Source organism: Populus trichocarpa, chromosome 3, assembly GCF_000002775.5.
Source record: "Populus trichocarpa isolate Nisqually-1 chromosome 3, P.trichocarpa_v4.1, whole genome shotgun sequence".
Classification (NCBI taxonomy): domain Eukaryota; kingdom Viridiplantae; phylum Streptophyta; class Magnoliopsida; order Malpighiales; family Salicaceae; genus Populus; species Populus trichocarpa.
The window spans coordinates 5,102,950-5,116,720 of record NC_037287.2 but is presented as its reverse complement, the minus strand read 5'-3'; the positions used below and the strand labels follow the sequence as shown (position 1 = coordinate 5,116,720).

General features: G+C 35.3%; 1 protein-coding gene across 1 annotated transcript; it reads right to left on the bottom strand.

Annotated features, from left to right (window-relative positions):
- Positions 1–845: 845 nt before the first annotated feature.
- LOC7478179 (protein STICHEL) lies at positions 846–8,592 on the bottom strand. The gene is made up of 6 exons (XM_002303181.3): positions 5,891–8,592; positions 5,473–5,692; positions 4,608–5,123; positions 2,002–2,695; positions 1,463–1,541; positions 846–1,284 (listed from the first exon to the last, which is right to left on the bottom strand). The coding sequence occupies exons 1-6, from the start codon at positions 8,003–8,005 to the stop codon at positions 1,183–1,185; spliced, it is 3,726 nt and encodes a 1,241-aa protein (XP_002303217.1). The 5' UTR covers positions 8,006–8,592; the 3' UTR covers positions 846–1,182.
- Positions 8,593–13,771: the final 5,179 nt, after the last annotated feature.

The window sequence follows — 13,771 nt, the reverse complement described above, 5'->3', positions numbered from 1 at the left end:
CCAAACCTAGCAATGTGAAACCCAACCCATACCAGATTTCAAACAAACAAAGGCATGATTTTATTGGTGAACATATATAGATCAAGAATGAAGCATCAAAACCCATCAATTATCACTTAAAAAGCCAAGATTTTATCGAAATGAGTTTCGGTTCAAAACCAAAATTTTGGGATTAAAACTTTTAAAAACTTGTTAATGATGCAAATAAATCATAGATTATTGACTATTCGAGTTGCCCAAATGATTTACTGTAAGGAAATAGACCAAAACTAATTCAAATTATGGGGCTAAGATAAATAGAAACACCAACTTGGTAATGAACCTAATAGCTTATTTTCGTTGCAAGGAGAGCTAGGGCAGAGAGGTTGGTAGCTATGCATGAGTGAGAGGGGAAGAAGATGGAAAATAATAGGGGTTAGGGTTTTCTAATTTTTTTTCTTTTTATTTATTTATTTTATTTTATTATATATACAAGACTATATTTTGAAAAGAATAAGTTTTTTTAATTATTATTTCAAATATAATAACAATCTTATAAATAAATATATTTTTTTATTGATTTTTTTTCTAGCACTAACTTCTAGGATTATAGAGTGTTATCTATCTTCAAATTTTAAATTACAAAGTAAAAAAATAATTAAATCATAAAATACTCAAAGTAATTTACCCGCGGAAACATCATCTTTTTATTTTTCAATTAAAAAGTTTCACGATATCAGAAAAGCACATCCACAACATCTGGCCCTTTTTTTTACATTAAAAATTAACTCGGAATGCCAATTTAAACATGTCACGGGTACACTAGCTATATTACAACATGCTACAAGAAGTTTGCTCGGGAAATATTTCATGGGAAAATCAAGAATCTCTCAATCCCACTATGAACAGTTGGATAACCATATGACAAAACTAAAACAAGGAGAGTGAAAAGGAATAAAATGTGCAACTAATACCCAAGCAACCATGAAGATCATCCCAAGTTTCTTTTATTCTCCCAGAGAAAAATTGCTGGAGCTAAAGAGATGCCCCGCGCCAACACAAAACCTTTACATTAGATCTTTTCTGTGGTTGCATTCTTAAGAATGAGTTGAAACCAGAAAAGAATAAATACAGAAAAATATGTGAAGTTGCAAACACCTTCTTCTTTTTTTTACTCCAAGCATTGTATTTGAGATGTTCCAATCATCTTGTATTTCTGCTCTCAGATTTCTTTTGCTTTGCACACTCACCAAACAATGAAAATCGCCCACTTCTGCCTCGAGGTCCAACTGGGGTCGCTTTGGCCTGTTTAAGTGCAGAAATAAAACATGATCAGTGAGAGGCAAACACACTTGCACTGAACAGAATGACAAAAGGTAAATGGGATGTAGCTCAATAGGCCTGCAGTCCCATTCCCTACAATACTTGGCTTCCTATGTTGTCTTTTTGTTGAAGAAACAAAAGCAGGTAGACATCAGTGTACCTTTGCCCGATTAGATCTACTGTTGTTCCAACAGAAGAGCCCGCTGCAACCTCCACCAGCCGAACTCGATTCATATCCCCTGAAGAAAAACGAAAGAGTATGAGAGGTGTGCAACACATTCATTTCGATGCACCACCACGTTGAGCTTTACTTGATTCACTTCTCTTTGACATTATTTTCCACAGTTTAAGCAAAAAAGCGACCATCCAAAAGCCATATAAACATGCAGATTATGAACGAAGAAAGACAAAATAGCAAGATTATTTCGATATAGAGCCCTTAATTATTGCCCAAGAACAAGAATCAAATAGCATTGTGGTTCTTCAGATTATTTTTTGAAATGCATGTAAAGGCTCTACAGAAACCGAGAGAGAAAATAGCCTGCATAACTTGTGAAATGCATATAAGCTTACTGCCTAACAAAAATTTTAGGAAATCAATGTACAACAAAATTAGGTTTTGAGGACAAAAGCTTGAAAAGAATTGGTAAAAACAATGTAAGTTGTGGAAAATCTAAAAGAGATCTGCAAAAGACTCACAGGCTTTCTTTGCTTCCATTGGCCACATAGCTGCTGCCATGTAACAAGCTTGGTGACATTGGATAATAATCCACCATTTTTCCTATCTGATCCTTGCGGAGCACCCTCTGATCCTGCATCTTCAATACTTTGAGTTCATGATTTAATTCATCTTCCCATTTCTGAGATGACAGTGTCGCTGAATCTATGGACTCCATTTGATTTTGTTGATAAGTGTCCTCTTGAGGCAACACCTGATTCTTCTCAGGTTTCAGATGACTCAATGATCCAGGGGTTCCCTTCTCTGCCACCTGTAACCAGGCAGTTTCTAACCTCTGCTCACGGATAATTGATTCTATTCTCTGCATCGGCATTTCCTGCTTCTCTCCAGCATTGGCATCATTAAAGCTTCCTCTGGATAATTTTGCGGACTCTTCTTGTGATTCTAAATCTGAATAACCAACTACTGCACCAGACCAATTAGCCTTCCCACCCCGTTCATTTGCCAAAGTTGTTTCTGTTTGCCTATGACCTTCTTGTAACTCAGATTGGTTTGCATAAATCAAAGAATCCAGACCATCTGACACAAGAACAATTCTAACCTCTACATTGCATCTAAGGACAATCTCGATTGAATTTGTGATACTGCTCAGAAACCTTTCAGCTCTGGCTTTAATATCTTCATCTTCAAATGCAACATAAACAGCAAGGGCTCCTGCAAGAAGAACCATAACGAACATTGTGTATAACAGCAGAAAGGGAGAGCAAGAAACATATGCGTTGACATGCAGAGAGATAAACCACTCATTTATCAAGGACACATTGGAATTTAAATATCAAAACAATCCACCCGATTGTTACTTTCACCTAATGCAGAATACATTCCATTCAGCCAATTTAAGTAACTTCTGTCTCGAGCACAGCTTAAGTAACTTTTCACTTCACTGTGTTCTTTTATTTTATCCTAACTGGTACTCAACACATACCACCAAAAACTTGGTATAAACAGCAGTCAGATCAAGTCAAATTTGCATAACAAAGAAAAACCTAATCAAAATGAGTGAAGAACAACTTAATCCGTCCAAACAATCAGGTAATGACATAAGGATTGTGGAGTGGTGGGCACCCAGAAGTAAATCTTCCACTGATATCTTTCTATTATATGTGCATGCAAAAACATTAATGTCAACGTAGGTTGAATACTCACAAGAACAGTTGTAACCTGGGATCTACCCAGAAACAGAGAAGGTAATAATGGAAGATGAAATAAAGGTAAAATAGACGTTGAAGCAGATCATTCTTCTGTGATTCTATTCACAGCTATATATTATAGCCCAAAATTTTATTATTATGGTGTATGATGTAAACGTTACTTTTGGTTTCTTGATTTTATATTAGGAATACCAAATTCACTAATTCAAAGGGTAAGTTTGGAGCAAGTTGAATGGAAACGGCACCAGCTAGTATGGAACCCAGAAGTTAATGTTAAGAACTATGGACTTACTGGAAATATTGAAGAGCTATTAACAATGCATGCAGAGAGTGTTGCGAGATTGAAGGAAGAAGAAGGTGATTCATCAGAAAGAGAAACAGAGGGAGAAAAGGAAGAAGAAATTGTTGTAACAGATTCTATAATTCATTCATTTTTTCCTTGTGTATGTCTGTTACAGAAAAACAGTACTATCCTGAAGAACTAATTCTCCATTCACTAATGTTCTCCAACGGTCACTTAATTCTTTCCAGACGAGGTTTTCTTCTTAGTCATTGCTGCGTTTTCATGACTCCAGAATTAGACTTGTAACTAAGTAACAGCTAAAATCAGGATGACTTGTATGGATTCATTGGTATGGTTGCTAGGATCTCATGCTTCGTCTCAGTTCACATACAAAACGAAGGGACTAATGGGGTGAATTGCAGATATGCATAAATCAAGCTATTCAGTCAAGATTCAATTCGATTCATTATGATTCATTGAATTTTAGGAGTCAACTCAGAAGCAAAATGCAGAAATTTAAAACAGATGGTAAGAAAAGTCTGGAGGCTAAAAAGAGCTTTCTGATTCAAGATTCAAATCTAGATTGACAACCATGTTCATTTGGATTTGCCAAGATCATGTGATTATAAGATCCTCACACGGTTCATAGAAAACTTGAACACACACGCAGAGGGGAAACAACTCTTGCATTTACAAATTAGGCACATAACCTTATAGAATGGCCCAACAACGCTAAGAAGTATCATTCATCAAACCAGCTATCCAGCAGAAGGAAAAACAACTATTTTTGACTGTATAGACAAAAAAGTTAGAATCTCTATCCCACTGATCAAGTCCTCTAGAACCACTAGGAGCACTAAATCAAAAGGAAGGCAAGATCAAAAGGGGAAGCAGTTGTTGTATTTTCAGTTATTTCCATCCCACAGATCAAGTCCTTGAAAATCACTAGAAGCACATTTGGAGTAACAAAAGGTTGATCAGATATAGATCTCTAGATCTAAATCAAAAGGAAGGCGAAATCAAAAGGAGAGTTTTTGTATTTTCAGTTACATTTCTTTCTTTTACCATGATTTTCAGTTACAGTTCTACCAGCAAATGATATTGGAAGAACATCGAAAAGTATTGGACTTACCATCCACTTCAGATATGGACAGAAGCTTTCCATGAGCATGTAGAAGCTGCCTCAATGTCTGTGAGTGACACTTTTCAATACATTTCTCCCATATATCATCCAACTTGTCTGAGTTTTTGTACCTAAATACCTTATTTCCAGTCATTTCATCATTGCTATCCATCAATCGAGGGGGTTTGGCATTAAATTCATATTCCCCTTGGTGGCTGGAATGTCCATTTATTGCCCTGTACAAGGAAGAAGGCGAACTTGATCTCCGGGGAAAATATTGAGCATCTGAGTTTGGCTTGTAAACATTGGATTCCTTTGAAACACTTGAAGGATCTTCCTCAGTTGTCCTGGAGCTCTGCCTCCTACTACTGCTTGACAGAGTGAGATCCATTGAAGGTGTGGAACCAAGCTGTAGAAGAGTTGCTGTGAACCATGTTGAGCGGTCACTTGAGATCCTTAGCTGTTTCTCAGCCTCTGAAAGAAGCCTCAAAGCATGCTTTAGTCTCTCCAGTTCTGCTTCAGTCACTAAAAAAACAGTCGAAGCATCCATCAAGATTAACAACATTCTGACAAAAAACTATGCATATGTGCAAAACATATATAAACTTCTTTATACTATATAATAAATTTGTGAACTGATGCACCAAGGTCATACCAGTCGAATCCAGAGGTTAACATCCAAATAAATGAACTAGTAACCTAGAAAAAAGGCCATTAAATCAGGTACAAAAATCACGTACTACCTTATTAAAGCTGAGCTAAATCTAATCTCATTAACTGACTCTGCACTAAGTTTACAAGTCTCTGCATAATTCTTATATGCATATGGATGAGCTCTAAGGCCACTCTATAAAAGCAAGGGAGTGCTACTCACAATTCTGTGTACCAATGAGTGAATCACCATGCTTGGCATAAACAACATTGTATGTCCCAGCAATAATATCCATAATGAGGCTGGCCAGTTGAGACATCAAAACCATTGGATCAATGCCAGAGTCCATCAAATCCCTGGCCCTTTTCACTGTTTCAGCAGTCTCTGAAGACATTGCTAATTCCAAAAGTTCCAGTAATTTCTCATCTGAAACATCCCCCACCTGAAAAGATTGAAAGTACATATTGAGTCCAAGTGATTCAAGCATTCATTACACAGAGAGTCACAAGTATTGTCCAGTAGTTATATGATACTCGTTAATGATTCACCTATTAGTCTTCTCCTAGCAAGATTTGAAATGATTTAAGGGAACCAATGGAAGCAGAAAATGTTAAAGAACAGATTGGTAGACAGAACTCACCAATTCATTTACAAGAGAAGTAGTTATCTTCTTCCCGAGCAAACTCAACTGGTCTAACATTGTTTCTGCATCTCGAAGTGAACCATCAGCATTCAAAGCAATCAAATCCAGGGCATTCAATTCAACATCAAGATTCTCCTCGTTAGAAATTTTCCTCAACCTTGCTACAATATCTCGATCTTTAATTTTGCTGAAGAGGTACTTCTGACACCGTGATTGTACAGTACGAGGTACATTGTCAGGATCGGTTGTTACAAATATGAACACAACTCGCTGTGGTGGTTCTTCAAGAAATTTGAGAAATGCCAGCCACATCTTAGAGGGCAACAAGTGACATTCATCAATAAGAAAAACCTTGTAACGTGAAGAGCCCAATGGAGGCCCACGCGAAATTTTCTTCAGAAGATATCTAACTTTATCAATTCCCTTCTTGTCAGTGCCATCAACTTCCCATAGATCCCTGGTCTTCCCAGAACTGGAATCATTGCATTCTCTGCAGCACCCACAAGGTTTTATTTCTTCAGTAGACATGCAGTTTAAAGCAGAGGCAAAAATCCTAGCTGCTGATGTTTTACCAGTGCCTCGTGGACCTTGGAAAAGATAAACCCGAGCTATTCTTCCCCTAGAAATAGCATTGATAAGTGATTGAACAACAATGTTTTGCCCAATCAGTTCACTGAAGAAAGCTGGCTTGTATTTCTGGCTTAAACTTCTGATATTTTGAACCGTGCCTTCATCTTCTCCGTCTCCATTTAAAGCCACGATCTCCAGCCCGTCTTGATTCCTGCAACTGGACCACCTCCTACCATCCAATCTGCACAATGCCTCCAAATCAAGTTCCCCGTAGTTTGTAGAAAGCTCATCATCGCTATGACCAGTACCTATCGATGACCCTCCTATGCCATCACCACTGTCCGCAAGCAAAGGGAGAAATGCTTGTCCAGTTCTTGAACCAATTCTGCGCTTATTAGAAAGTGAACATGAACGTAGGCGTCTATGATACATTGACTGACTACCACACAACATGCTACTTCCTTTTCTCCTTAAAGTATCTGAAAGGGAAGGTGAGCAACAACTACTCCCACATACACCTCTGTATCTTGGTGTCCGTTTGGACCAATAGCAAGGAATCCCACATCCATGGCGACCAGGTAAATCCAAGTGATCACCATCCTCGTCATCCCCGTCATTCATTGAGGTTGTGGTGGCGTCCCAAGATCCAACTGTGCTCGGGTTACGATTACGGTACTTGTTACAAGAACTAGTTGACAATGCAGGTGTGCTGTGACAATAAGAAGAGTCCTCTTTTCGACTGGTTCTCAGAAATTTAGAAGGAGAATGTGACCAGTTCTTATGCTTAAGTTTTAGTAACAATGGCGATGCCCCAGAAATCTTTCTTAAATCCTCTGAATTACTATATTCTTCAGTATCATCAGATTGTTCAACAATAGCATCCCTTCCTAAACCTAAACTCAAACCCATTGAAGGATGGCCCTTAAGTAATCGCCTCAAGTTCATCTCTTTTTCTTGATATCTAGACAGAACATCCAGACGAGTATTAGTTTTCTTACCCTTTTTCTTGACGCCCATTGCTCTTCTCATGGATGGCGACACGAGATTTGCGTCTCTACGTCTGAAAATCATTGCAGGAGACCTTGTCTCACCCAAATACGTGTCACTCTTCGAATCCCCGACGTTTCTTGCATCACTCAGGCTATCATCAAGGCTCTCTTGAACTGAACAAGACTCACAGTTATCATCAGCATCATTCCTTGGCAATGCGCTCTTCTCACTGGAATATTTCTGCGACTTCCAATTGTAAAGGAACACTTTTTTGTCGCTCCCATTATTATTGAGCACACTCTTGAAATGGGAACCCAAATGGGTGCTGCTATTGTTACTATGACTAGCAGTAGTACCACCATTTTGGATTGCATTCTCATTCTCAAAATGTTTCCAAGCAGAAGCAGAAGTAGAAGCTGCTGCTGCAGATCTAGCTGACTTCCATGAAGAAGTTGTACCTGGATCTCTCAAAACTCTAGCTGCCTTTCTGATTTGAGTGAGCTCCTTCTTTAAGTGAAGTCTGCTTGGATCAGAAAATCTCATTTCTGACATTTTTCTTCTTCTTTATTTTCAAAATTATTTGAGCAACGAAACAGGCACTCACACTGTCTAACTAACAAGAACCACTCTTGAGGATCAAGAAAAACAAAGAATTTGAATTTGAATTAGACCCACATTCCCATTTCTTGAATAATGCACCCCACATCAATCATTTGGTTTTAGAAAGAGTAGTGAAAATGGAGAAAGAAAGAGTGCTTCTTCTTCCTTTCTTTCTTTCTTTTTGGTGGGAGTGATAATTCCAGATCTGACAAGGAGTTTGTCTTTGATCACTTACTTGCACTATGATGATTCAGAAGAGTGGGGCTAAGCAATGAAATGAAAAATGAATGATCTCAGTAGTTGTGAATGTGATCGTATTTTACTCTCCCTCTCTTTTTTACTCTCACTCCCTCTTGCTCTCACCATGGTTCTCTCTTTCTCTCAGTAGGGTTTGCTTCAGTTAGCGCCCCAAATGAATTCTTTCTTGAAAGTTGAATTTGAATCTTTTGTGTCTCTCTTCTTCTGTCGCTTTGTTTGTGATGGAGAGATTTCTTGGGCAAAGTACATGAGATGTGATGAGCACAGAAATAGAAAGAAAGTAAAACGCGTATCAATGGAAAGCTATGGTAGTATTTTTCTAAAAACATTTTAAATATATTAAAATAATATTTTTTATTTTTAATATTACATTAAAACAATTTAAAATTTTAAAAAAATTAAAATTTTAAACATACCTTTTTAAACATGAAAACAAACACGCCCCTGAGTTCAAGCCTCAATTCTCTCTTTTTTTCCCTTTTTTTTTATTACTTTGTCTCTTTCATTGCTAATTCCATTGGATCATGTTTTTCTTTTTATTAAAAACTCATATATTTTTTAAGAAATTGAGAAATATTAAAATAGTTTTTTTTCAGTTTTTTTAATATAAAAATAAAAACATTGTGTAATTCATCTAATATTTTTAATTGAAACCAAACGTATGCGTAGCTGTTACTAGAGAATTCAAATCTTATTTTATTTTTGGTTTGCACTGCTGAATTTCTACACATTCCAACCTTCTCTTTATGGTAGTAGCATAGTTTTGAAACCCGACCCGGTCATCGACTCGGTCAAGTGATCGGGTCATGGGTCAGATGGGTTGACTCGGGTCAACCAAAAAAAAAAAACCTATAAAAAAAAATATTTGCTTTTAAAGTTAAGGTGTTCCAAATAGCTAGATCAATGATGCATCTGGAAAACAAGTTCATGCAGAATCACACTTAAAAGGAAGCCTAACTGTATTCGCAAATATATACAATCCAACCCCGATATACTTGAAGACAACTCACTTAACTCGACCATCCTCAGCTTTCAATGTCTGAGTGAAAGGACATGCATGCATGCCCAAGAATGGAGCAGCATACTGGGAAAATCAGTAAATGGAACAATTGGATGTTAAAATCAAAACGACAGTACAATTGGATGTTCAATCATCCGAGCAATACAAAGCAGAAAAAGAGGGGATTGCCTATATATGAGGGAGATGGCAAATGCAATCAAAGATGAAGCAGGCTCAACATTCACTTACATGGGGGACTTCCTTTCCTACACCACAAACAGACATTTCTTGCTCGTTTTTACTGCCTTCAGCAAACATGCGAAGGTCAAGCATCCCTAACATATGCATATGTCAATTATATCTGGTACCTGAACCAGAAAGCAAGATTGTCAATGGAACACAGGGTTATTTACGGCTCATGAAAGGAAAGATCAAGCACTGCAGAGCTCAAACCATCAATAATCACCAAACTTTAAAAGCAAATGTTAGGGATGCTTGTTCATAAACCAAAGCAGGTGCTTGAAATGCTACAAATATAGTTACAAACACTCACACTATACCTATATGATCACAGCTACAACGTAGAATATATTTTCACGAGTGCCGATTGATGGCCTCAGACTCTTTTCTATCAATCTTAACCTCTGTTATTCATTAAACTTCCTTTGTAACAAACTAGCAGCCTTTTTTGGCGTGTAATTCAACACAATTGTAACAAACTAACAATCCAATTCCACACAATACACTATCATAATCTTGTTCATAAAACAGTCATAAACATTAAACAACATAATCTTTACATATATTTCCAAATTATAAGCTAAACCTTACAATCTTTAGACACCTCCACACAACGTTTTTTCACTGCCAAATCATGGTAACACAGTAACAGCATCAAAAGAATCAACGAACAATGAATCGTGCTAGAGAGTTCAGTAACAGCAAAATCAGTAACAGCATTCTAGAGTTCATCATGCAAACAACAAAGTTCTTATTTTTTTGGCAGAAGTTGAAATCGGGCTAGAGAAATTGAGTTGACTGGCAGAAGAAAAGACAGAAATCGAGCTAGAGAAACATACCTGAGGTGACTGGGCTGCGAATGAATCAACGAACAATGAATCGATGGCAGCGATTGGGCTCGATGGCAGCAGATCAGTTGAGAGTTCTAAAATTGAAATTGATGCCAAAAATGAGAAAACGGCCAAGAATAAAGAAAACAAAGAGTGAAAGAAGGAGATTCAAACCTTTTTCGTAGAGAAACAACAACGATCAATGGTCAGACATCCCCTGCTCCTCAGCTGGGTTTCAAAGAGTTAATTAGGTTACTGATTTTCCTTCGTTCTTCTTCACTCTTCAGTCTTCAACGTTTTGGCATTTTAGAAAGCCAAAAATGACGTTGTTTAATGACAGTCAAAATAAATAAAAAAAATTGACCGGGTCTCACCCGGGTTTAACCGGGTGGACCGGGTCCCGGGTCGACCCGCCAGGTCGACCGGGTTTTCCCGGGCCAATTCTCGAGCGGGTTTTTGCCTCCACCCGGACTGGTCCTAGGCCCGAGTCGGCCGGGTCCCGGGTCAACCTGTCGGGCTGGTCCGGGTTTTAAAACACTGGGTAGTAGTACATTTACAAGTGAAGCACAATGTGAAAATACGTTGAAAATCGTGTTTTATAAAAATTTAAATTTTTTTTATTAAAAAATAAGTTTTTTTTACATGTTTTAAATTGTTTTAATGCGCTGATCTTAAAAATAATTTTTAAAAAATAAAAAAATATTATTTTGATATATTTTGGCATGAAAAGTATTTTGAAAAACAACCACAACCATATTCTCAATTAGACACTAAATATACATAACATGCTCGGGATCTTATTTTTTATTTTTTTATCAAAGGATTGTTCTTACAAGACCTCAAAAACCAAGCATTAAGAATCATAGGACGAGGTTTTTTTGCTTTTTTTTTTTGTTTTGAATTATAATCTCTTTAATAATCCATTGTCTCTTCCAGAATAATAACAATGCCCCCTTTTTTCCAACTTCGAAAGTAGTAAAGTGCTATTTTGGTAGAAATATATTTGATGCAAAGGAAGGATATACACAGGACAAAGCATTGCATTCAGTAGCGCATCAAATAAATTTGTTGATTTATTTAAAATTATGGTAGGATTTTATTTTTTAAATTATATTTTGATTGAAAATATATTAAAATAATTTTTTTTTATTTTTAAAATTTATTTTCGATATTAACACATTAAAATGATCCAAAACACCCAAAAAATATTTAAAGAAAAAAAATTAAATATTTTTAAAATCACGGTTAAATCACAAAAACAACACACAGCCTTAATACCATCACAACTTTCGCTTAACCTTACAACCATCTAATGCATTTGTGCTAGCTATCTTCAAATACGTTAGGATTTGGCATTTATTTATACATAATGTATGTTTTTTAATTGACAAAATATCAAAATAATATTTTTTAGATTTTTTTTATGTCAGAACATCAGGATCATAAAAAACACCTAAAAAACATTAAATTGATGCTTTTTCAGACGAAAAACAATTTGAAAAGCATAAACTATATATATATATATATATATATATATATATATATATATATATATATATATATATTTGTCTTCTTTTATTATATGTTTGCATACCATATAAAATTTGGTGCTGAATAACGGGTCTTTAAGACTAGATGTCTAAATTGTGAACAAAATATACACATCTTAGTGACCAGAAATACCAGTATAGAAGTTGAAAATTGCAACATAAATGCTCACCAACCAGTGGTGCAATTGAAACATTTTTTGTAGATAGGGATCAAACAAGAAATTTCGCAATAGTTGGAGGGCTTGAATGCAGTTTTCCCTAAAAATAAAAACAAAATCATGGGCTGAAAGTACGAGTAACAAGATCATCTCTCTCTCTCTCTCTCTCTAGTGCCCTAAAGGAGGGAGGGCGAGAGTAATGGTGATAATTGACAAGGATATTATCATGTTGAGTCAACACGATTTCAACACAAATCTCGTAATTAATATCAATTAATACCAATCAAATCAATATAGTTAGGCCGCAAATCACTCCTGTCCTAATGTTGAGAAGCATCCCCACTCTTTTTTTTATCATGATTGGCCTAAGCTGTAACCTATGCTAACATATGTACTTGCTCTATTATTTTGTCTAAACTTGACCTGGTAAGATGATGTAATTGGCCTGCCGGTGGAATAATTACAGTTTAAGAGAAGGTTTATCAGTGTCATCCTAGAATAATAATTTCAAATCATTTAAAATTTTATAGGATTTTTTGAGATTATTTTTCTTAGAATAGTTGTAAAATTTTAAAATTTTATTTTGTTTCCTAATTAAAAGTGACGGTGGAATAATTATAAGTTTAAGAGAAAGTTTGGTCGTGTCAAACTAGAATAATATTTTAAAATGATTATAATTTTTTATCTAATCATTTAATCATGTTCAAATTTTTATAGGATTTTTCGAGGTTATTTTTCTTAGAGTAGTTATGAAATTTTGAATTTTTATTTTGTTTTCTAATTGAAAGTGGTGATTTTTGTTGTTATTTTTGGATTTCATGCTTCTTTCCTTTGTAAATTTGGATTTTTATTTTGTTTCTTAATTGAGGTAGAGTTTCTAGCATATTTAAGACTTTGTAAACCTTCTAAAAATAAGGACTGGAGGATTGTTATTCTAGAAAAAAATAAAACCTGCGAGCTTGGGGTTCTTATCTACAACCCCTTTTACTTATTAAAATTCATGTGTTCTTTCTTTCTTTATTATTTTCTTTACCTTCCGCCTGTTATATTAGAAGAGTTATGGGGTGTAAGAAAAAATATTTTAATTCAATCTAGACAAGATTCAATAATATTAATGATACAAAAATATATATATTATAATATACATAATGGATACATGATTGTCATGTATCAGGTAAATATGTTATGACAGGTTAATGCTACTGGTTTAAATCATGTTAGAGAATTATTGTAGATTTTCTATGATTAATTTAACAATATATAAGTAACAGAGTAATTATTTAATCTTAAGATGGATAATCCATTTGTTTTAATCCAAGGGCTTTATAATTTTTTAGGGATGGAGATGTAAAGAATCTAATAAAAAAGTCCACTTTTCTAGAAAATTGGAAGTGGTTTGATATTGCAAGCAACCAAATATATGTATTAATTTGAGTAAGGATAATTTCCAGAAAATATATAACCTAGTTTTATGTTATATGAACAAACATAGGGAGTTTGAGTATAATGAAAACAATTTAAAAAAACAACTAAGAAACAACTCAAATTAAATTATCAAAATTAATCAAAAGAACAAACTTTGAGCTAAGTCAACATCTATTATTAGATCTTTTACAACTAATCATTGATGTAAATATATATCAATTAACACTTTGAATATTCACCATTAAAACTATTTTTCT

What these genes read in the sequence shown, in the direction of transcription:
- LOC7478179 (XM_002303181.3), bottom strand. Translation starts at nt 8,005, where the DNA reads ATGTCAGAAATGAGATTTTCTGATCCAAGCAGACTTCACTTAAAGAAG. An exon ending in GTCCATATCTGAAGTGGATG is followed by an intron (nt 2,696 to 4,607) that starts GTAAGTCCAATA and finishes TTCTTCTTGCAG; the next exon opens with GAGCCCTTGCTGTTTATGTT. An exon ending in AATGGAAGCAAAGAAAGCCT is followed by an intron (nt 1,542 to 2,001) that starts GTGAGTCTTTTG and finishes GTTTTTCTTCAG; the next exon opens with GGGATATGAATCGAGTTCGG.